The sequence below is a fragment of the Stegodyphus dumicola genome, chromosome 4, assembly GCF_044657685.1.
Source record: "Stegodyphus dumicola isolate Sdum_Otavi_A_Nest chromosome 4, ASM4465768v1".
In the NCBI taxonomy this organism is placed as follows: Eukaryota; Metazoa; Arthropoda; class Arachnida; order Araneae; family Eresidae; genus Stegodyphus; species Stegodyphus dumicola.
Window position 1 is genome coordinate 1,199,402 of NC_140771.1, and position 25,094 is coordinate 1,224,495.

The 25,094-nt window shown below is 35.1% G+C and overlaps 1 protein-coding gene across 6 annotated transcripts in view; it reads right to left on the bottom strand.

Moving 5' to 3' along the window:
* Positions 1 to 25,094, bottom strand: part of LOC118202925 (zinc finger MIZ domain-containing protein 1-like) — a 1,176,934-nt gene that overhangs the window by 174,425 nt on the left and 977,415 nt on the right. For all 6 annotated transcript variants that reach the window (XM_085814453.1, XM_085814451.1, XM_085814450.1 and 3 more), the window contains one exon: positions 9,874 to 10,009. In XM_085814453.1, the coding sequence (XP_085670579.1) occupies positions 9,874 to 10,009 (136 nt within the window). The remainder of the gene's footprint in view (positions 1 to 9,873; positions 10,010 to 25,094) is intronic.

Consider the following 25,094-nt stretch of genomic DNA (forward strand, 5'->3'; position numbering starts at 1 on the left):
GCGGCCAAAGCAAAATTTCCAAGTTCTATATACACCAGAAAAGAAAATGAATAAAAACGTTCCAATATGAATGAAATCAATTCATTCTTTCTAAGCAGAAACCAATTCGTAAACAATTATTTTTACTGCCAAACCAAGGAAAAAAACATTTTTTTTAACACTTTAGGTTAATACATATATATAGTATATCACGTATACGTATCACGCTATTAATTTCAAAACGCCATTTTGCGTCGATTCACTTTTCGAACTGTTGCCACAGAATATTACCACCATGCATTATATTTAAAGAAACTAAATAATGAAGAATCTGCATGAATGTCTCTCGCATTGTGAAGCCATCCAATTTTGTATAATGTAGTCCTCCAACCGAACATGGACACATGGAAGCCCGAATTTGGAATTTCGTATTTGTTTTATTATTTATTTCAAATTTTGCAAAACTTTAACGAATTTTTGATGAACAAACTAAACGATTTCAAAGGAGCAATGGCAAAACTGTACTGGAAAAAACATTTTTATCTCCAGCGGCGAGACTGTGTATCGGAAATTTTAAAGATAAGCTGTTTTTAAATATTTTGTGATATTGCTGTTGAATTGAGTTTTATGGGCTTTAAGTACGAAGAAAATGATATTTAACAAATAATAATAATATACCGTGCCAACTATCCTAACCGGAAACCAAAAATGATGTCAAAAGAGAAAAAAGAGAGAGAACAATATTTATATAATTAAGAAGTATTTAGAAACAGCATACCTTTAGAATCTCCGATAGACAGTCTCGCGCGGTGGAGATAAAAATGTTTTACCACTGCCGCCTTGAAATCGTTAAGTTTGTTAATAAAAAGTTTTGCAAAATATGTTATCTCTACATATAAAAAAAGAAAGAGTCTGTGTGTCTTTCGTTCGTCCTGCGCGTAAGCGAATAGACCCAGGACTAAAATTTGGTACATAGGTGCATCTAGACAAGAACCAGTGCACCTCGAAGCGATTTTTTCAAAATTCGAATCAGATTTTTTTTAATCATTTCGATTTTATTGCATCATTTTGAATAGTTTCCTTCATTTAGAAATGTGGTTTTAGCAACAGTTTTTCATTAAATTGTATACTGGACTGCTGACTGTCGAAAATTAACACTGTTGCCACGCGGAAAAATGAGGGCGACCATTCTGTGCAGTTTGCATATTTAATGTTTCTCTTAGATACTGGACGTTTGTCGAGAGAAGGCAACGAGAAGTTGGTTAATTTATTTATTAGGATAATTAATACTTGTATTAAGGGATATTGCTTATTTCATTTAATCTTGTTATATGTAGCCTTTTTTTTTTTTTTTAATTTGTGTGTTCTTTTATTTTTTTTGGGGGGGGGGATGAAATTGTTCTGCAGAGCAAAATTCTGCGCAGTTTTTAAATTTAACGTTTGGTGCTCCCTTCAGGTATTTTCCGGTACATTTAAAAGCCAGACGAAGGCTGGCCGAGTAGTTGCTAATAGATATTAAAATAAATTCGAAATTTAAAATTTGAACTATTAAAATAAATTCGAAATAAAATTTGAAACGGGTGAAGGACTACGTCCTTCAAAACTGGATGGCTCCAGGTACCGTTGTTTGTTCACAATGCGAGAAATATACAAGCATTCCTGTTGATTCTGCATCACATAATATCTTTAAATAGAAGACAGGGAGATAACATTTGGTAGCAACAATCTGAAAAGTGATACAGCCGTTTACAGCGATTCGACGCAAAATGCCGTTTCGTTTAGGCTGATAAATACGAAAATCTTAATTTTTAACCTTTCTCTGTTTAATTTTTATTGTTGATTTCAAGCAACAGCTTTTATTTTTGCATTTATTTTACTCATCGTTATTAGAATGCTACGTTCTTGCCCATTGTTTTTGAATTTTGTAGTAACTTTTCATTTTCGCTGCAACTGTGATTCCGTCATGTACATGTATTTCTGAATGCGGATTATGCAAAAGGGGAGACGCAAAAACCAGAAAGACGTCTGCATTGCACAATACGTCGGCGGCGAGAAGAGCGGTTACCCTGAACTTAACGTTATAAGTGAATCAGTCACCAGAATGATTGCGACACGTCAAGAAAGTGATGCAAAAGATCCACACGCGGATTACATTATTTCTCCTCGCGAATAATTTTCTCGTAAATTTTTCTGCGCTGGGCAAGAGAGCAGCAACGCCGCCGCCGAGTTAGGAAAACGCGGGCATTCGAAAAACAAAACTCCACAGTGATGAAACTAGTTCTGCCGGCGACGAAAACAACCCAGAGAGGTTTTTTCCATAAAACCTTGAATGATGCCGCAATTTTTACGACTCCGCTGAATTTTCTGGTCGGTCGTATTTCAAATTAAACGGCAGGAGGACGTAGACCTCCTGCGAAACTCCTGACATTGATCTACCGCTACTGTAGATTAGACCATCCAGAAACCTGTAAATAATCCAGTTACACAACAGCCCTCCCACCATCTCACCCTCGCAGTGATAGATCCGCCTGTATTGGGCTACCTGACAACTTGTTTGTCGAATTAACCATTCGATAGTAGAAAAACTAATCTTCTTGTAGCACGATATAATTAGGAAAATTAAAAGTTCTGACTCGCTTTATTTCGAGAGATTTTGACAAAGGTCACGCGTTTCTTACTGGAGGATTATTTAGCCCAAAGAGGCAATTTGCCCAGAAGGGATATTGATTTCGTTTTGGCATTTTACGTTGATTCATTATAAACGGCGAGCAGCCCAGACAGTATAGTGATTAGGGGAACCTGACTGGTCCCGGGTTCGAATCTCGGAGAAGGCATGGATGTAAATGTCTGTCCCTTCATAGAAGGCAAAAGTGGCCCATCTACTAGGTGAATCCATAACAAAGAGACCACCATATCTGGCCTTAGGAGTTGCCGATGCCGGCATAGACAAGTGCTCGCCATTGGGTAGGTGGGTGGGTGGGTGGGGGAACTATAAACGGCGAATGATTTTTTGAATTGTTGCCGCCAATTATATCTCGCACTATGGAATGAAAAAAAAAAAAAAAGGTACCTAGAGCCATCCAATTTTGAATAACGTACGTCTCCACCGGAACATGGGCATTTGGAAGGCCAAATTTTGAATTCCGATATTTTGTAAAACATTTATGAGTTTATGATTAAGAAACTCAACGATTTCGGAGCGAGTCATGGCAACACTATACGAGGAAAATTTAAAAAAAAAAAAAAAAAAAAAAAAAAAAACCCTCCAATGCGCGAGGCTGTGTATCGGAAATTCTAAAGATAGGCTCTTTTTAAATTATTTTGTGATACTGCTGTTGAACTGAATGTTATGGTTTAAGTGCAAAGAACATTTAATAAATAAAATTAACACTCAAGACGTTAAAAAAAGTCCCTTTGGGCGTAATGTAAAATCTGAAAGCTTTCAGATTTTTTTAATGTTTATTGTATTTTTAATTTTTTTCTTCTAATTTTAACCTGAAATTAAGAATGAATTTTGCCTAACTTAATTTAATTTGTTACAACTACCCGTAGTATAATTTACTGACCAGGTACTTTTAAAGTGGCGCACTACAACAAAACTGCTCCGTAGCGCGGGGCATTCCGGCTCTGAAGCGCACCGGCGCCCTAAATAAAAAGGGTCTGGAACTTCTCTTATGTAATTTAACCCCAATTTCAGCAAAAAAAAAAAAAAAAAAAAAAAAATATTTTAATTATAAATAGGTCTTAAAAATCGATTCTAACTTCTGAATGCAGGCCTGTATTTTCCTAGGACACAAACCCTGGACATTTTCATCGGATTTGTTTCACGATGAAATAAAACGGCTAACGGAACTTAGAAAAACGAGTTAACTTACCGTATAAATTGAAGCAGTTTAAAATAGATCTTCTTAGTAAATGGTTTGTTATTTTTGCGGTTTCTTCAAAAACCTAATTTATCGCGTAAAATGAATCAAGTTTCCTTTACAATACGTTTCTGGAGGGAAAGAATCCATCTTCGGAGGCGAATTTAGGAGTTTGCACCAGTCGCTTTAGACTAATTAGTAATAATAACAAATTTATCTTGCCATGAGAAGGCCTAGAAAGTTCAAGTGCGGTAGATCCCTGTTTTCATAAATCAGGCGCTCTCCATACTTTTATATCATAAAAAGCTGTTTATGTGAAAGTTCACATCTTGGTTAATCACTGGCCTACAGCAGGAACTATTTCGGCGCGGTTTTGGAGAATAATATATGGCCTAAATGGTATCACAGCGAACTCTACAAAATTTATAAAGATAAGCATATTATAAAATCCATAAAATTAAGTAGAATGAGATCAGCAAGTCACTTTCTGAGAATGAATGCATAAGGTCTTTAAGGCTCCGTTCACACAGTGGTATAAATATCATAGAGGCATAGTCCTTAGCATAAAATGCGGGAGTTCCCTTCACACCTGCGAGACAGGGCGTAAGCCATAGCCAATTAAAGAAGCTAAATTTGCGCATGCGTGGGTGGTTCTACAGCTTTCCTGTTCAACAGGTTTCGCGCGTTCGCTCCGATTGGTCGACTCTTATACCAAGTCAGCATAGAGTTGAAAACACCGAACTTTATAACTATAAGGTATTTCTCCCGCTTTCCTAGCGTGCCTTTTTGATGTAGTGGTTCTGCACGCTGGGCCGTTATTCCAGAGGTTCGTGGTTCGATTCCCGGCGAAGGCGGCTGCTATTTTTCATCTTGCCTGCTTCCAAAAATATCCTAATGTCTCTACAATGTTAAAACAATTTTTTTTTGACCTAGCAAGGTCTGGTTACCTAGCAACGAAGCTCGGCATAAACCACTTATGACCACCGTCTGAATACAAACTTCTAATGAAACTTCTATTTGTGGAAGATTAAGAGAACTATAAAAAGATGAAGGGTCTGCCTCGAAGAGGATTTTGCCATTCCAAAAATAAAGAACTGGAGGACAGTTGCTGGGAGGAGGGTAGAATGGAAAGGGCTTCTGAAGGAAACCAGGGCTCACAGGAGATGTCGCGCCAGTGCTGCTGCTGCTGACGTAATATCCGCTAATCTCTTTCGATAGGCAGTTTTAGTTCAATAATATCTTTTGCGGACCAGATCCACTGCCAGACAATAACTGACACGCAATAAAAAATGCTACAATAAAAAAGGATATACTGCACACTTTTATGCAAATATTTATAATTATTTCTCGGCGTCTTTCCATTTAACTTCCAATAAATGAAATCAGAGGCAAATATAAGCAATACGAAAAATCATTCAGTCAGATTTTTAGACAAATTTTATTCACAGTGTATTGAACATATCATAGATTTAAAAAATTTTGATTCATAAGATCAGATTCATATACTGTCATAATATTTTTAAAAGAAATTGTTTATTATCGTTCCAAACACATTTCGAATAAATGAATTTTTCCTCCAATTTAGTAATTAAAGCCCTCTTCCCCCCCCCCAATACTTACACACGCCTGCTGTGAAAAATAGCTATTGGGAGTTTTCTGAGAGAATCGCAGAATGAAGAATGTATACGACTGAATGTGACAATGTGGCAAATTTATAAGCGGAGTACAGAAAAGTTAATAATCGCTTATAAGCAAGCGATTAGACCAAATTACCTACACAGAAAAATTACAACGCTTTTGAGAAATAAGATCAGTTTCTTAAAAAAGAGCATAAGGATGTTCACGGTTGTTCAAGGATAACGTTCCTAATTTTCAAAATTGATCCGTATATTCCTGCACAGAAATGAACTAAATAAGCTATTAATTGACGTTATGAAGCATACAATTAGGCATTTGTATGAAACTGAGGCTCGCAAGCATAAATTTTAAAAATATAATAAATGAAATTGTAATAAACTGTTAGATAATTATAATTAAGTTAACATCTATTTAACACTCAGCATATACACTTAATAAGGATACTCAGTCATCAGCAAAATATATTAAATTGGAAATGCCGGTTTTCATGTTAAAAGAAAAGACGAATGGAGCAGAATACACATAATTCACATTAGAAGAATCTAATATAATGCACATCGATTGGCCGTATGCTGTGAAATTGAAGTTTCGTACAAGCAGTTCATTACCAAAATATAAAATAACTACATTATAAATACCGAATCTTAAATAAATAAAATTTTTAAAAGGCAGAGAATCGAAATATATATATATAATATATATATATATATATATATATATATATATATCGAAATTACGAACGTTCTACTTAAACAGAAGGTATACGAGAAAAAGCTGCAAATTTGGGTTTTAACTTCTCCCAATTTTCTACATAGTATGAATGGCTTTCGCACTTAACTAGCCAAAAAAAAAAAAAAAAAAAAAAAAAAAAGTTTTTTAAAAATATTTGGTTTAAAAGTTCCCTATTACCATATACATAAAAATTCGAGAATGTTCTGCATTACTTTATGCAAATGTTGATTGAGGAACCGAAGGTACAAAATTGTTACCCTTCATAACGAATAATCAGCGAATAATAATAATAATACTTAAATAAGGAATATAATTCTATTGTGAGCTGAATGCGATACACCCAGTTGTTCGGCTCGTTTGGTGCCGAGTTGCTGGTCACACAAGCGGCCTACTTTGCTATGTAGGTCGCCTATTACCGTCAATGATTTTAAGAAATTACAAAGAAAAGTAAGGACACTTATCCAACTATTGTTAATGATCCACACTGAGATGGAAAAGAAAAACGACGACTTCTTCTATTCAGCTTTGGAAGTGGATGCAGTAGAATTCGAAAACAATTTGCATTCTGGAAAATGTTCCTTTCAAGGGAAGACGTGAAAATTTTAAGAGAGACTATACAAATTATGCAAATATTAAGTTATTGTAGAATGGATGCACTTTTTCCCAAAATCCGAATCGCGGTATTGCATTGAGTCGGAAGGCAATTTTTGGCGGATCGCAAAAAGTTCTGAAGTTTTTGTCATATTCCATTAATGCATATGCTTTGATTTAACTTCCACAATAATGTAATTTTTTGAAGTTTTATATTTTTTCCTTTGTATATGCCTTAATTATCTACCTTAACCCTTTCAGTCCCAATGGATTATATATTATATAAGTCTCAGTAGATGTTTGAAGAAGATTAGAGGGAATTACACGCATCAATTTACTATGAAGTCATGAATGAGTCAGTATGCATCAGTAATTTACTATGTTCAGTGATGTCCCACTGGTAGTAGGCATCATTTCTTACATCCCCACTACAAAACTGTATATGGTAGACCATACACTACCACTACAATACGGTACCACTACAATATGGTAGACCATACACTACCACTACAATACGGTACCACTACAATATGGTAGATCACTACTACAATATGGTAGACCATCATCCAGTTGCAAGTTATTGAATATAGGAGATTCCTTACCCGTCGAAGGCGGAACCACTAGAAGAAGGTGTCATAGTTAGTGTTTGAATTCTTTAAATCCGTTAATCTCGTTTTTCATTTTTCGTGTTTTAATACTAACAAGAAACATAATATATTTAAAAATTATGATTGAAATCTTATGCAATTTGGTATACATGTTTAGAACAGTTCATGTAAGGAGACAAACTATTTACTAATTGATAAATACATTTTTTATAAAGTTACTTGTATTATGTGTTAAACATGAATTTTAATGAGAAAATATGCTTTTTCTTTGTTATATTACACATTATAGCTTCAAAAATTTTTAACAATTTCCTAGCTTTAAAATAATAAATACCATTATGATGGGTTTGCATTTTACAAAATATGAAAATATACTTTTTTTAACACAGTGTTTCTAATTTATTATAAATATTGCTGTTTTTTTTTTTTTTTTTTTTTTTTTTTTTTTTTTTTTGCTTGGTTTCTTACTTTACTCCAAAAATACAAAATTAATGGTCATTAAATAACTCAGCTTCTTCATTTTTTTTTCATTATTAATTACTCAAAGCCAAAATTAAATGCTCAAACCCAAAAATTAAAAAAAAAAAAAAAAAAAAAGTGTTCGAAAGTATACAGCCCCCTTAAACTGTTACGCACCCGTACGCAAGCAATAATATATTAAAATACAATATGTTTAACATTTGCAACCTATTACGTATGCCAACATACTATAAATGTACTTTCTTCTTGCAAGGCGTAGTTTTCGATTCTGCACCGCAATATAACTGAGCAATATAATTTTCTGAAGGTAATACAGAGGAATTAAATTTTTCTTTACAAGCCCATTTCGCATAAGTTTTCATCCATTTCAATTCAGGAAAACCCTCCGTTGCAGATACTGATACCGGAATCGTGAAAATATTTCATAAAGCTATCTATATGTCACCATAAGTATCTCGCAAACAGTACATTTAAGTGCAACGTCCAGGAGTTTTGCTATTAAAGAAATGAAATTCTCCAGGCTACAGATTCTCTGGTGTCTCTTCAACATTAAAATCACACTGATGGCTGCCTGACTCACGGATGGCATTTGCGTTAAAGCAAGTTACAAATCTTTGTAAAATTTCGACTATCAGCTCCTACCTAATTTTTCCAAATCATAAACAAATTACCAATCTACGTTTCATGCTGAGATACTCAACACATTGAAAAAAAAAAAAAAAAAAACTTCATCTATCAGTAGATTAAGAAATTTTAACATTAACTGCTTTTCGGCATAGGTTGGAGTTTCGTTGGAATGTTTCATAATAAGCTATCACAACCATTCATTTCTTTCGTCGAATTCTAATTGTTGTGAATGCGAGCTCATCACCTAACATTTCTGCCAAATTCCGACGGGCGATATTTTAGTCCGGTTCCTGCAAAACTTTGATTCCTATGTGTAACTGTAACCGTATCCGGCCCTTATAAGTAATTTTAAGTAAATGCCTTTAAGTAATCTCGAGAAACGCAAGGTACTGGAGATTCATCAGCAGCCGAGGGAAAACTATATAAAACTGGAAAGAGCATCAGTTCTCAGTTTTTCAGTTCAGAGTAGACCTCTTTAGATGGATTTTCCACTACGTTGTGCATAACGTTCTCTGTTATACTGAGAACGGCGTTACATGCACTGCCCCTCCCCAAAAAAGGGACAGCTCTAGATTTCCTGTTCTACTGGGCCGATTTACGAAATTCAAATTATCTCGAAAGCGCAACTTAGGATATATATTAGATTTATATATAGCGTTGTCCTAATATAGGTATTTTGACACAAAATCGGAATTTTTCTGACATGAAATGCCAATTTTTTTTTTCATATTTCGATTCTACGACTCAAATTACGCCTAAATATTAAATTTTGTAACATTTGGCGCGAAATTTATGGAGAAATTCAAATATTTATCTTGACGCATTTTTCTCAGTTTGCGTAGAGAATAATTCACTCGGCGAACTTCTTAATTTATAGCAACCTGTTGTCCTTTATTTTTTTCAATTGTACAGGAGTGGGAAAAAATTCATCGTTCATACTTTCAAATAATTTTAAGAAAGTGCGTAAACCACATTTAGCGTTATTATCGCTTATAACAAATATGCCAAATTTCAAAACGCACCAATATGTAAATTCACGTATATCTTAGGAAACTTATTTTTAAACTTATAAACTTAAAAAAACTATAAAAATAATAATTAATAATAAACTTATTTTTTTTGCAGGTATGTTTAGAAATACATCTACTTTAAGACATATAGAAAATGTACATATAAAGACATAGAAACACATAGAAAATGTCCCATTTTTTTTTTTTTTTTTCTTTCTTTTTGCGCATTTTCTTTCTGAATTTTAGCTCTCAAAACTACGAAATGTCGAGAAATATGTGAAAAACATTCTCAAGAAAATTCATACAAACAGCATGGTAATCTGAAGAAAAATTTATGACATCTACCTGTGCGGCCCTGGCGCCATATGTGGAGGTTTGTGCATGGTCTGGTGCATGGCTGGTGCTTTCTGCTCGTTCCTGCCCTTCTGGTGGCGAAGCAGAAGCAGACGGCCCAAATCCTCACACCACACCGACAATAGACCTTTAAAAAAAAAAAAAAAAAAAGCATTTGCTTATAAGAACTTGGTAACAATTAAGTTTATTTGCTACAATATATAGAATGAATGATTTTGCAGAAGTTGTGGATACTTGTTACATAGAACAAATAGTGCAAACAATCTGTATATCTTACAAACATCTGTACATCTTACAAACAATCTGTACATCTAAATTTACCTTTTACGTTCGCTTATCTGATATTTTATTTAATTTGTTTGATTGAACTTTCTTGCATCAGAGATTTCTTGATTGAAAAAGCTTACTCACCGCGTAATTAATAAGAATATTGCTGCCACATTTCTAATAAAACCTAAGAATATTAAATTTAAAAACTATTTGAAAAAAATACTGATCGAAAATGACGCTTTTATGCTTCGTAATGCTCCTTAATTTATACCGTATAAATTTCATAGAGACATAGTTATAAAGTATAAAATGCGGGGGTTCGTTCACACTTGCGAGAGAGGGTCTAAGCCGTAGCCAATTAGAGAAGCTAAGCGTGGATGTGTCTACAGCTTTCCCTCTCTGTTTTCCCGCTCAGCAAGTTTCGCGCGTTCTCACTGATTGGTCGATTACTATACCAAATCGGCGTTAAATTGGAAAGTTGAAAACTTCGAACTATATGCCCAAACCCCTATATAAGTTTTTGTGACGTAACAAAATAGTATAAATGTCACACAGCCATAGTCATAAGGCATAAGGCATAAAATGCGAGAGTTCGTTCACAATTGCAAGAGAGGCCAATCGGAGAAGCTAAATTTGCGCATGCGTGGATGTGTTTACAGCTCAATAGGTTTCGCGTGTTCGCTCTGATTGGTCGACTCTTATACCCAACAGGTAAAAGGCAGAAAACTTGGAGATTTATGCCTTACTACACTTTAGCTAATATCTTGCGCATCCTGATATTCAGCCTACATCAACTTTTGTTCCATAACGAAACGAACTCACCTAATACAGCCCGTTAAATCGACTTCTCCATATACCGAGAAAACAAACTTTCAAAAGCGCAACATATCATGCAATATTTCGCCGAAATTTCAAGGAGGTAGACAGAAGAATGGCTGAAGGTAAGACGAAGTCATAACGAGAGCTTTATAGGCCCACAAGTGGCCGAGCGGAACAGTCACTGAATTCTCGTAGTACGATCCGCGGTTCGTAACCCGATGAATCGACTGGCTGCATGGGCGTTTTCACGATTTTCCCAATATGAAATGTGTATACGGGCCAGTTTCCCTTAGCCAGTCCTCCAAGAAGGCACCCCCCTCCTTAGGCAGATAGCCCTCGAGGCTTTGCCGTAATCACATAAACCAGACCAACCAGTAACGTGTATGCGAGTCAATTTCGCTTCAAAAGTCCTTCACGAAGACATCCCTCCCCTTTAATCCCTCCCCTTAGGCAAGTAGCCCTGGAGCGCTTTGCAATAATAAAATAAACCAACTCTAAAAACGCCAGTTTTTTTCTTCATATTTCCCCGTTCTAAAGAAAGCTAAAAAAGATTCAGTAAAGCTGATTGTTACACTGAAAACCAGGGAATATTTGTAATGTAACATAACTAATAAATCGCAGATCTATATTATTATACAAAACGCATTTATTTTTTGAATGGAAAAATCCCTAATTAAGCGAAATACTTCACAGGCTATTAATTTTTAATTATTTATTTATTTACAAGCAGCTATGCGGCCATCCTTCGTCTGGCTTTTAAATGTACCGTAAAAATGCGTGAGTGAGTGATTATGGCGCAAAAACTAAAGATGATTATAGCGCGCCAAACACGAGATGGGATGATTACAATTGATGACATTAAAATTCAGTAAATAAACAAGTAGTAAAAATGCCTGAAGGGAACAACAAACGTTAAATTTAAATACTGCGCAGAATTTTATTCTGCAGAACAATTTCATTAAAAAAAAAACCTCCACAATTTTTTTTAAAAAAATGTCTAACACAAAACAAATTACAATGAAATAAGCGATATACCTTAATACAAATATTAATTATTCTAATAAAAAAAGTAACCAACTTTCCGTTGCTTTCTCTCAACCAACGTCCAGTATCCAAGAAAAACATTAAATTTAAAAACTGCACAGAATGATCGCCCTTGTTTTTCCGAGTGACAACAGTGCTGATTTTCAACAGTCAGCAGTTTAGTATACAATTGAATGAAAACCTGTTGCCAAAACCACATTTCTAAAAAAAAAAAAAAAAAAAAAAAAAAAAAAAAAAAAAAAAAAAAACCTATTCAAAATGATGCGATAAAATTGATAAGATAAAATTTAAAAAAAAAAAAAAAAAAAAAAAAAAAAAAAAAAAAAAATAAATAAATAAATAAATAAATAAAATAAAAAAAAATAAAATCCGATTCAAATTTTGAGAAAATCGCTTCGAGGTGCACTGGCTTTTGTCTAGATGCCCCTATATACCCAAATTTCGTTGTTGGTTAGGCCCAAAGGGCGTTAGCCCAGAAGGGCTATTAATTTCGCTTGGCATTCTGAGTTTAAAACTTTAAATGTCCGTTTCACTTTTCAACTTGTTGCCACAAAATATTATCGCCCTGTGTTATATTTAAAGAAATTAAATAATGAAGAAGCTGCAAAAATGTATGTAGCATTATGATTACCTAGAGCCATCCAGTTTTGAATAACTTAGTCCTGCACCCGAACATGGGCACCTGGGAGCCCAAATTTCAAATTTCGAAATTATTTTATTCTCTGTTTTATTATTTTATAAAATTGTAACGAATTTTTGATTAACAAACTCAACGATTTCAAAGCGAGAAATGGCAACTCTGAATGGTAAAAAGTCCAGCACGCGAGACTGCGCATCGGAAATTCTAAAAACATGCTCATTTAAAAATTATTTTGCGATATTGCTATTGAATTAAATTTTATGGTTTTAAGTGCAAAAAATATGATACTTAATAGACAAAGGTAACACACAACACACACGCACAACAACAACAACAACAACAACAAAAAAAAAAAAAAAAAAAAAAAAAGCCTCTTTGGGCGTAATGTCAAATCTGAAAGATTTTAGATTTTTTTTAATTTATTTTTTATTTTCCCTGAAAATTACGATTATGAATACAGGATATTTTGGAAAATGTGTGGACTTTATTGAATAATAATAGCAAATCGTAAAATACGGAACAGGTTAAAAAAAGTATCTTAAAAAATAGTTAATTAGATGATGTTGTTTGACAAACACAATAAAAACAATTTTTTTTTTTTTTTTTTTGATAGAAATGGCATTGTCCCACCTTCGCTTTAGGTTCAGATAAAACAGTTGCAACCTCATGTAATGTTTTGAGTCTTTGCTAGGCGAACGGAAGTCAGAAATATAGATCTATGTCAGCGTATTAAGAAAATAAGCCTACTTTCTGGCATGAATACTCCAAAGCCTCAAAAAGTTGGACGAATCACGAAATTTATGAGCATTTCAACTGAGATTTATTTTCGCGTGTTTTCTTCTTTTTGCTTTTTAGACCAAGTCGGGCCAGTTTTAACGTCGTACAAACACAAATAGAAACAGGGAGAGAAGTGTCGTCTGAGAAGAATTTTATCAATTTGATGGTCGTAAAACATTCGGCGCTCTCTGAAGTGACTTCCTTTCCTTCATGATGTCATAAATCCGTTTTCGACTTTGACTTCCGGGACAGCACCTATTGTTGAAGAATCGCAGAGTCTGAAAGCTTCGTTTTCCTTTTATTTTTATTGTGTTTTAAAATTTTTTCCTTATGATTCGCGGAAGATATTCTTGATAGCATTTTGAAATGTTACTGTATCCCATTGTGAAAACTAAGAAATTTAGCGTCGAAACCTTCCAACAGAACTGATTAATCTCGGCGTCGAAACTTTCAGAAGCGAAGCATCCAGCTCATAATAAGCTTTGTGTCTGAACTTTCAGAAATATCACTACACATAAAAATATTAAATATTGGGCCATATAAAAAGTCTACGCAGTTTTTTTTTTGTACTTTTTGGAACAAAAATTTTCTTTATTGAAAATAAATTTTTATTAAGTACATATGAACCATTATTATCTATGATCTTTAGCCATTTTTCGGATAGCATCATAATTCGATCGGTGCAGAACTTCTGTGGCTTATCGTCGAAAAACTTGGCCAAGTGATTTTCATCGGCTCTTCGGTCGGCCAATTTTTTTTCCATCAAGAACGTTTTGCAGAGACCGAAACAAATGATAGTCAGACCATGCAAGATCCGGGCTATACGGTGGATCCATCAAAACTTCCTAACGAAGTTCCGTCGATTTGTTCCGAGTCATCACAAATGTGTGTGGCCAATTCTGGTCGCACTTTCTGGATTGCTTCGTTCAAACATTCGAGCTATGCACAGTACAGGGCCGAATTGATGGTCCATTCTGAGTTGCTGCAGAATGGACAATTCATCATGTGGCACCCAAACATCGAGCTTCTTTTTTGTAGCCTGCTCTTTTCAAATGATTCCAAACTGTCATAAGAGTGATGTTTAGTGCCTCCGCTATTTCCTGACAGCTTGCGTGTCGGTCTTGCTCTACCAGTTGCAAAATTTCATCGATGTTTTCAGTGACTGACCGACCAGAGCGAGGTGCATCTTTTAAATTGAATGTCACCTTTTTAACACATGTTCGTTTGAGACAATCAGGTGAGTGTTGCCGGATATATAGGCATCAACACCATCTAGTGGCAAAAAAACCGCGGAGACATTTTATATGATTCAATACATATTTTGACACTAAAATTGCTTTGTAATTTAGGTTTCTATGTGAATTTGAAAAATATATTCCGAAAGAAACAGCAACGGTAAAAGTTAACATTATTAATTAAAACAATTTAAACTAAATGTATGTAATGATGTAAGCGTCAGGCTCCTCTCAGATGGTGGTATGTATGCCCTATTTGGTTTAAGCCGAGCTCCGTTGCTAGGTAACCAGACCTTGCTAAGCCACAAAAAAATGGTTTAGGGGTTTGGGCACAAGTTCGAAGTTTTCAACCTTATTCCAAATCAACCAATCAGAGCAAACGTGCGAAATCTATTGAGCGGGAAGCTGTAGCCACATAACGCCTGCGCAAATTTTTGGCTTTGTTAGGAAGGATTGTATTGGACTTAAAGTCATTAAGAGCTATTGAAGACTTGTTAATTTGGCCTTTTCGGGCATAGGATTCATGTTCCTTGATACGAAATTTCTTTTTCCCTTATTGAAGAATTAAAAATTCTTTCAACAATATCTACATTTAAAAGCGAGATTTCTGAAGACGTGAACTTTTGTATTCGAATAGCACATTTAGAAATATTGCAACAAAGAACAAACAAACAAAAAGGGTACAGGCAAGTTTCAACTAAAAGAGCACGGATAATGGTGTAAGATCTCAACAAGAAGCAACTTTTATACACGATTGCATACATTTATTCTATCTATTCTCTGAAAAAATGCCCGGCCTGAAGACCTGGCGAAATTCAGAATTTTGCAATAAACTGAAAAATTCCAATTTACCGAAGGCAGAACACTTGTACGCTAAAATCTATTGCCTTTTCGATTGTACACTATTCGACAGCCTTCAAAATTCTAAGCCATCAATACCCCATTCATAAAAAGCTTTTAGGTAAAAATTCGTTCCACTTAACGTTTTCTGAATGCTTGGGGATTTTAAGACACACTTCAATTGCTGAACACATTCGAAAATATCACCCCATCCAGCTCAAAACCATGTTACGGTAATTTACTCTGACATGTAACAACGGGTAAAGAAATCCAGCGGCAAGCACTCTACTCCAAACTCGACACTGTTTTAAATTCCCATGTATCAACATCAGACCCACTTTACCCTCATCTCCAGAAGACAGTCTTCGGGGGTCGCCATATTTGGGCATCAATTGTCACTGAGCGAGCCCTAAGAAACCTCCTCCGTGGCATTCCGCACCCTGACCCCAGTCTGTTTACTCGAAGGGAGCCCCTGCGAAGAAAGGGGGAGGAGGAGCGGAAAAAGAAGAGGGGAGGCTCACATCCGCCCCCTCCCCTCAAAAAGCACGTGCGACGGAATGCAGGGTTGATAGACGAAAGACAGGATTCCTTGCCAAGAAACGCGCGAATTTTCGGCCAATTTGCCCGCCAAGTAAGCGTCAGACCTGCGTTTTTGCTATCGCCGCGGTTTAGGAGAACATAAATCCCTGATTGTTTGAATGTCGTTCGCCACCTTTTGCTCCCTCCCGTGTTTATCTAGCAAGAGGCTTGCTAAGTCGATGGTCCCAGCCAGTGACCATAAAAGGATTTATTACTATTAAAGCCGAGTCACTTGAAAAGCGCTGTTGTATTCTTCCTCTTTTTTCTTTGTTTCTCTTTTTCTTTTTAATTTTTATTTTAAAACACCAATTAAATACATTAGTGGTTAAAAGTTGCTTTTAAATAACAGAAATAAACAGATGCTACACATTTGCTTCATAGATGATTCACGATGCACTTAAATAAAATAAATAAACCATTTATTCACCTAAAATGCTGACGATTTTATATAGTCATCGCAACGTACTGTAACCTGATTGATGAACAACAATATTTAATGTTGATATGACTGAAGAAGTTGATAATATGATTGAAAATTATATTAAATCGAATATGCTTCCAATACAGCAGGAAGACACGTGGAAAGGAGGGTGAAAATATAACATTTATTAGAAAGAAATTCTAATCGAATAAAAATGAATTACTCGACCGATTTTCCAATGCGGACAGCTGCGCTAGCCGTTCTACAACTTTCAGGACCATTGTACCGTGCATATGAAATTAAACAATCGAAACAACACCTGTTTTAGTAGCTTAAATTAAAGGCAGTCAGTTATAGAGTAGAAGATTTCGAAGTGAAATAAAATACCTTAATATTAAAACTCTCGCACATATTCCTCGTTAATTTCTTTTACAAATGCCAAACATTAGCGCCTATGCCATTAGTTCACGGACTCTCCAGAACTCTTTAGCAATGTCCTCGTCCCGAGAAAGTACAACACAATTAGTTAAATGTTCAAAAATCATAATCTGATTGCACGCACACAAAACACAGTTTGGGGAAGCCACCACTCCAGTTCTATAGAGGTGGTCTCGCAAACAATGATGTCCGGTCAGACGTCTAAAAGTAGAGCTACTGTTGTCTTTCTTGGAAAACAGGCAATGAAAGTTGTCTCTTGGCCCAGAATTCTCCATCTCTTATCCACAGCACGTTGAATTATATCCTACTTAAGAATTGTCTTGAGAGGCAGGTTAACAAACAGTTTGGTCGTATGAAAAGATAATGCGTAGCTTCATCAGTTAATGCGTTCCTTTATCGTAGTTCCTTTCTTGGCCAATGATCAGCTTTTCCGTTGCTATAATTCCACAGTGGTCTGGAATCCACTGGAAAGAAATTCTATGTGCAGTGCCTTAAGCAGAGGCTTACAAGTCTAAGATTCTTTTGGAACAATTTTGGTTATTCAGAAGGGCCTGAAGCGCATTTTTGGAATTTGACACTATGACTGCCATTACAAAAGAGTGGCTACGAATCGTCAGCTGTTGAATAGCCACAGCAATGGCTTCGATTTCCCCATCAAAAGCAGTAGTAAGATGACCCAATGGTAAGTAGAAGCTAAAAAGCTCGCTATGGAATCTGCTCCAGCATAGCGCTTTCTCTCTAAATACATACATGAAAGGACATCTTTATTTCATCACACAGAATATTCCCATTACGATCCATCCTAATAACTCAATAACAGACATAATTTGACGAGCCTTCTGCAAAGGCTAACCACATTGCTGTGTAAACCTAAACCTATTGCTATTAAGGGCACCCGGCAGAGAGAGACACAAACAACTGTTCGACACCTTCCTCATTCGCGAGGGGTGTTTCTCTGAAAACTATTTGGACGAAAACCCAGACACATCTAAATTAGAAGAGTTGGAGCCTGCCAGGGGGCCAGTGCTCACGTTAGAGGACTAATTTAGAAAAGAGGGTTCACCCCATACCCAAATGTCAACTAATTTCGCAGGATGGGTGGCCTGCCTGAGTGCATCTTTGCACTTGTTCGAATCTGGTTTTTACAAGGTGGGCAATGACCTTCCCCCCTTCCAAAAAAAGCATGGAGGCCTTTCCTACCTCCATGAAAAAAAGAAGAGGATTGCTGAACATGGCGGCCAAGCGCTTTCAAAAATCCTCATCATTTTAATGGACTTCGAAGATCATACCGGCAGAAAGCATGATAAAAAATGGTACAAAAGTAAATGCATAACACAGCCAATGACGCCGAAATATTTTAATTGACAACAAGAAAATGTTCAGCTGAAAGTCACTTGTTTAGGAAAAACTACGATAGTTTTGCAAGTAATATTTTAATACATTATTAAAAAAATGATAATACAATCGGATAAGTAAGTAATTAAATAAAAATACATAAAAAAAAATTGAGAGTTAGATATGACGGTGTTGAAGTACAAACATGTTCACTTTCTTAAAGTTGTTCTAATACCGAATCTAAATAAAAAATGACATTAAAAAAAAAAAAAAAAAAAAAAAAAAAAAAAAAAAAAAATCCACCTCTTGTCACTATAGTATAGAATACCTGAAATTAATTATTAAAGTTAGTCTTTTGAGTTTATAAAGCATTGAGCCTCTGCTGAGAATCGAATACATAACTATATCTCTTACCAGTTGAATTATCCGAAGCCGTTTAGGAATGAGTTAATTTTTACCTCCTGAATGACATCACGCTGATAACTTAGTATTCATAAGCAGCAGTTAACGAAAAATTATAGCTAACTGAAACAAAACTCAAAGAGAACCCAAAGTATTATAATGGTAATTAAAAGGGATAATTCTAACGATTTCTATATCTTTGGAGAGGAAAAAAAATAAATCTGAAAGCCTTCAGATTTTATATTACGCCCAAAGGGGCATTTTCATAATGCTTTGTGCTCTTTGTGTTGGGCATTTTCATAATGCTTACAACTACCGCATGCAGATTAAAGTAAAGACATAAAAATTTAACCGGAACATTTGAACAACAGAAGAATTCAATCATTTTTAAAACAAAAAATGAAGGCACAACTACATATTATAGCAGTCCTATATACAAAATTTCAACGTTCTGAGGTTACTCGTTTTTGAGTTATGCGAGATAACACGAAAAAAATCTCTTCTGGATTCATTTTTCAATCCGTTTTGGAAAAGAAAAAAAAAAAAAAAAAAAAGTCTTTTATTCTGTCCGTACGTACGAATGTCATGCAAAAACGTGATTCAAATGGATTCGAGAGCGGTCAAAATGGATATTTTCGTTAACACATGATACACGAAATTTTTCGCAATTAAAATACGTCCTTTACTTCGTGCAAGGAAGTAAAAAATGAGCGTCACTGCGCTATTATGTAGAGATATCAGGTACACTTTTTGGAAATAGGAAAGATGAAAAATATGCAACGCCTTCGCCGGGAATCGAACCGCGGACCTCCGGAATACGCACCCAGCGTGCATACCACCACACCACGAAGGCGGGAGAAATACCTGATAATTAAAACATTCAAGACCAAAGCTTTCAACAATTTAGAACTTCAAAACTAAGCTGCAAAATGTCATTTTATTTAACGAAAGCCAAAGAAGTTAATCTTCAGGTACAACTGAGCTCAGCCTTAATGCAATTTTATTGCCGAGCAACACAATGCTAACTACAGTCAGTAATTAGGAGGGAAATCCAACGGTTCGTAGACCATAAAAAATAAATTAAAGAATGAACTCCTCCTCATGCAGTGTCAAGGGACACATCAGCGATTTCGCCACCGGATACGCTGCCACCGAACCATCCACTACCCGAATAAATCACATCCTCTACTGCCTTCCCAAACCTACATTATCGCACCTCTCTATGGAAGAGGGGGACGACCCACCGAACTGCAGGTTAAGACGAGAAACTAGCACTGTTAATTGATTCGGACGACATCCCCACCTCATTATTAGCCGAGCTCAACCGAAGATCGCATTATACCAGATTGCATTTATGATTACTGACTGCGGGTATGTATTATGGTTCCTATATACAATGCATCACATTACATTTTAAGGCAAAAAAAGTTATGCCTTTTTATTTAGGCAGTTTGCTTAAAAAGATTACCACTATAATTAACACCACTAATCCACTAAACTACGCCCACTAATCCAGTATACCAGCGATTCTCAAGAAAAAGAACAACTGATAGAAATTTTCTTGGATCGAACTTTAACTGAAGCTTTCAAAAATAATACACTTGTTAACTTTAAGCTAAATCAGGGAAAAATTAAAAAAAAAAAAGAATTTTAAGGCATTAAAGCTATAAAAATTTTATTGCCTTTTTGCACAAACTATTTGAGTGAAAAAGGATTTTCGTCCGGGTTATATTTTGGAAAAAAATAAATAAATAAATAAATAAAATACAGAACAAAATTAAAAATGGGTCCTAATTTACGGTTAAAGCTAAGTGAAATAATGCCAGACATAAAGAAATTGCTCTCTCTTAAATAGGCCCAAATTTTGCACTAAATTTTAGAATTAAAGTATTATAACTTAAATTTTGATAATTAAAATGGTAACCAGTTTTTAATCTGAAATTTTTTATGTCTTCATATTTAATACAAATAGCCCTGAGGTTTTGCATTTTTTTTTTAAATATTTCTATTGAGAAATGGAAAAATAATGATTGTAAAATGTAGTGGTGGTACTAACGTTTTTCAATTTTTGTTTAGATGGTTCGCGTTAGTCAAAAGATTAAGAACCGCTGCTCTATACTATTAATAAAATGCAGTATACTATTAATGAATCCCACTATACTATTAATAAAATGATATTCTTTGGTGTCCTCATGAACGCAACTTTTACACATGATTTAAGTAATTTCCTTATAGCGATAAGTTTGCATGTATTTGCGATAATCAAATTCATAACTACTATTTCATTCATTTCGATAAAAGATGCGAAGTTAACCAACAAATACACATTGGCTGCACTTATTAAGGAAAACGTGTTTTCTGGAAGACAATCCCCGTGTTTCGGTTTAAATCAATACAAAATTACTATAAATGATGGCGAAGACCATACAAAATAACTTACTCACGTATCACAAATAATGCTTACCAAGTTTAATAATAAACTAGGGGCTGCGGCCAAAGCAAAATTTAAAAGCTCTATGTACACCTCAAAAGGAAATGTATAAAAACATTTCAGCATGAATGAAATCAGTTTATTCTTCCAAGCAACAACGACTTCATAAATAATATTTCTGTTGCCAAAACCAGGTAACAAAAACTTTTCACACTTCAGGTTAATAGGTAGACGTATGACGTCACGATTTTAACTTAAGTAACAACTTTTTCTCAATATCAATAAAAGAACTAACTTGCCAATAATGCATGGCGTCAATCATCCCAACCTGAAACAAAAAGGTTGCCAATAGCAGCTATTTTTTTTAAATGCTAGAAACTAAAAATAATTAAACATTTTCAACACACAATGACGTCACATGCAATTGCCTGATTTCTTCAATATGACCTTATACAATAATATTTTTAAGTCTGGCCATGCACTTTTTATTTCCTATTTTTTAAAACTTACAAATTTTTTATTAAAAAAACTCTTCGATTTGAAAGCGAACAGTGGCAACACTTTACGAAATAAAGCAATTTTACCTCCAGGGCGCCAGACTATTGCCACTAGGAAAAATGAGTGCGAAAATTAGTGTTTTCAGAGTTTTTAATTAAGATCCCGGCTGATTAAAGTCATACGAAGATGAGAATGGTCGAAATGGCTTCTCACGAATTTTTGGAAACTTTCTCCAAACTCAACTGCCCGCCGTTCCGGATCAGATGACATTAATATGGCAACATGTCGAATTAAAGACTATGAATGCTACGTCAGAACAAAAATTAATACAATGCCATTCGTTCAATTATTATTCATTTCTCGTCCATTCTTTTAACGCTCCTTCGGATAAAATAATGATAATATTTTAGTTAACAAATTACATTTCTCGGATGTTCCTCACGTATTCATAAAGAAATTTGTAATTTTTGAATTACACTTCTAATCCTCACTTCCCATGCGAAGAATTTAATCTATTCTCTCTTCAATAGATGGCGCTATGTGTCCATTGTTTTATTTATAAAATTGCGAATGTGCGCTTGCGCGATATATTGTTTACTATTTACAGTGGATTTTTGCTGTTGCTTTTTGCTTATATAAGTTCCTTTTAATAGTACTATCCGAATTAAATGCGATTTTTGCCCACTCTTAAATAGCCTGTTATTAAATTCTGTATTTTAGCTTTAACCCTTTGCAGCACGGTGTGTCCGGTCTGGACACACCTAAAAATTTCCTTCTGTACGTACAGAAAAATTGAATGAAAAAGGATTTATAGGTTACTCTGAACCTTCTTTATTTATAGTAGACGGCAGCTCAACCCAAACCAGTCCATATATTTTTGCCATGTTTAGTTTTTTAAGACCCTCATTTTTCAAAGAAATCTTCCAGATTTATTTTAGGGTATTAAAAGGAATTGTTTGAAAAGAAATTTCTATGTTATTTTTTTTTTGGCTGTATGCTAATCTCCTAATTCTATATTAGTTTTAAATTTTTACCTTGAAATCTTGCCTAAAATCAAACGGCGAACCCTAGGTGTGCCCAGACCGGGCTCACCGATAATCTAAGACAACTGAGAGTCTGTATTCTTTGTTTCTCCGCATCTCATCGACTTTAAAAGACTTATCAAAACTCCGACTTTAAAAGGTAGCGTGCCGGAAAGGGTTAATATAGTAAATTTATTTGCAGGAAATATCTCCACTTATTTAAATATATTTTAAATTACTCACAGCAGTAGCAATAGAATAAACAGTTCCTATATGTTGTACAAGCATTTTATGGCAATAATCTTAATCGCTGGTAGAGAAAAGTACAAAAACTTAAAGCGCAATACAATAGAAACCTAAAGGAGGAGATCTCTTCCGGAAGAAACCTCGATTCTGAATCAAAAATTGCCAAGTTTTTGCAGAGCGTCGGGGCTGTCGTCCGTTGCTTCTATAATTACACGGATTTCGTTCTCCAAGAAACACAACGCGCGGAATTTTAAGCTCCGAAATAGTCACCGGTGCGGAAATGTGTCATAAATTAAAAGCGTATACACTGGTGAGAGTATTCGACAACCCCTCCCATTCTATTTTAGATTCTACGAGGCCTGCCTGCACACGTGCGGCCCGCGGATGCACTTAAGGAAGAAAAACTCTTCAAGGGGCCCTCATGTCTTTGAGAGAAAAAAGAATTTTTGGGAGTTCGGAGGCGACACAAAAGCGTTTAGGTCGACCCGGGGTCACGTGTTGGATCCCGCGGTCATGGAATGAAGATCGACGAGTGACGACAGCCATGCACTTTCTACTCATCGCGCTGTTTTAAAGCGCAGATCTTCCGCGCTAGACCGTCAGCGCCATTAATACCCACTGCAACCTCCGCACACACCTTCAGTAAAACTTACGAAACTAATCCTGACTTCATTACAGCTATACTTCCTCAATTCTCCGCCAGCGAGCTATTATCTACGTTAGAAAACCTATCTCTCACGGTAACGAAAACCATAAAGCTAATTTTTATATGTTTTTAATTTTAAAAATCTCAAATGCAAAAATAATATTTGAAATGAAAAGTAAACTTGTGTAATGTAAATTTTTTGGAAAAGAAAACTGTCCAAATTTTGCATGGCGGCACTCTAAATACGCCACGATGTTTCTTGGGGGCAAATATCCATGCTTTTCGATTTGTGTGCAAGTGCCACTAAAGCACATTGTTCAGCACATCTTTTCTTTCACAGACTCCCCAACAATAATAATGGAATGCCAAACGGACAATCATACAGCTAAAGCCGCAATATACAACTAGTTCGCCCCAGTTTCTATTGCAAGGTTGTGGAACAAGTTGGTTATCGGGAGTTTTCGAGGCTTTCTACGTGCGTAACGTAAGCATGGACCTTTCCCTTAAAGGAGACAGCCGAGAAGACATCCCCCGCCTTATTGGCAAATAACCTTCGTGAACTCTGCCGTAAACAAATCATTCATCTAATCCATTATTTAATGTGATCCTGAAATCATCTGGGCTTCTGAACAAATAGGGCGCGCACAGATTATTTTATTCCAAAGGAAAAGACGTCACGTGACATAAGATCCATAGATGCCACCCGTGGAACACTATCGACGACCAGATCGAAGCATGACTGATTAAAACAGGACGGGAGCATTTCGTCTAGAACACAAAATTCCACATCAACATTTGTGTGACACTCGGAGATTTCTTTTGTCATTTAATGTACGTCAGATTAATGCACTATAGACATTATGAAATTAGTATCATCTGTAATATGCATAAAGTCATTTCGAATTATCCTATAAATATTATTTCACGCAAAATGCATAGCCATCCAAATATCATTTATATTAGAAAATCACATCATCTCTTACATCTGAATAATTATATACTAAAACTAAACTCGCGCAAATTTCGTTGAAATAATTATCATACTAATTATATTTTAACCAAAGCGAACAGTATCATTCTGTTCATGCATATCAAAGGTTCTGCTCTCACAATTATGCACATAATTGATTACAAAGTTCCGAAATCTCGAACTTTAATATTGAACAGGTATCTCTTTCTGAGGGCTACAGCATGTCTCGCATTGTTAAAAACTTTTGTTAAATTTATTTACATAATAAGTTATGGAATTAATGAAAGTCATTTAAATAACATTTATTACTAAAAAACAAACCGTTCATTTAAGTGAAATTGATTATTTTTCACAAACTGTGTTATTCAATTAATATTACTGTTTGCGAAAAAAATTGTTATTAGCTTTTAAAAAACTATTATATGAGTTTTAATATTATTTTAAAAATTGATATGGAAAAAAATCCTATTTATTCCCGTCATTTTTACTTCCTTTTACGAAGTAAAGAAAGTACTGCAATCACGAAAAATTCGAGTACCATATTTTATAAGGTATTTCTCCCGTCTTCTTGGCATGCCTTCGTGGTGTGGTGGTCTGCA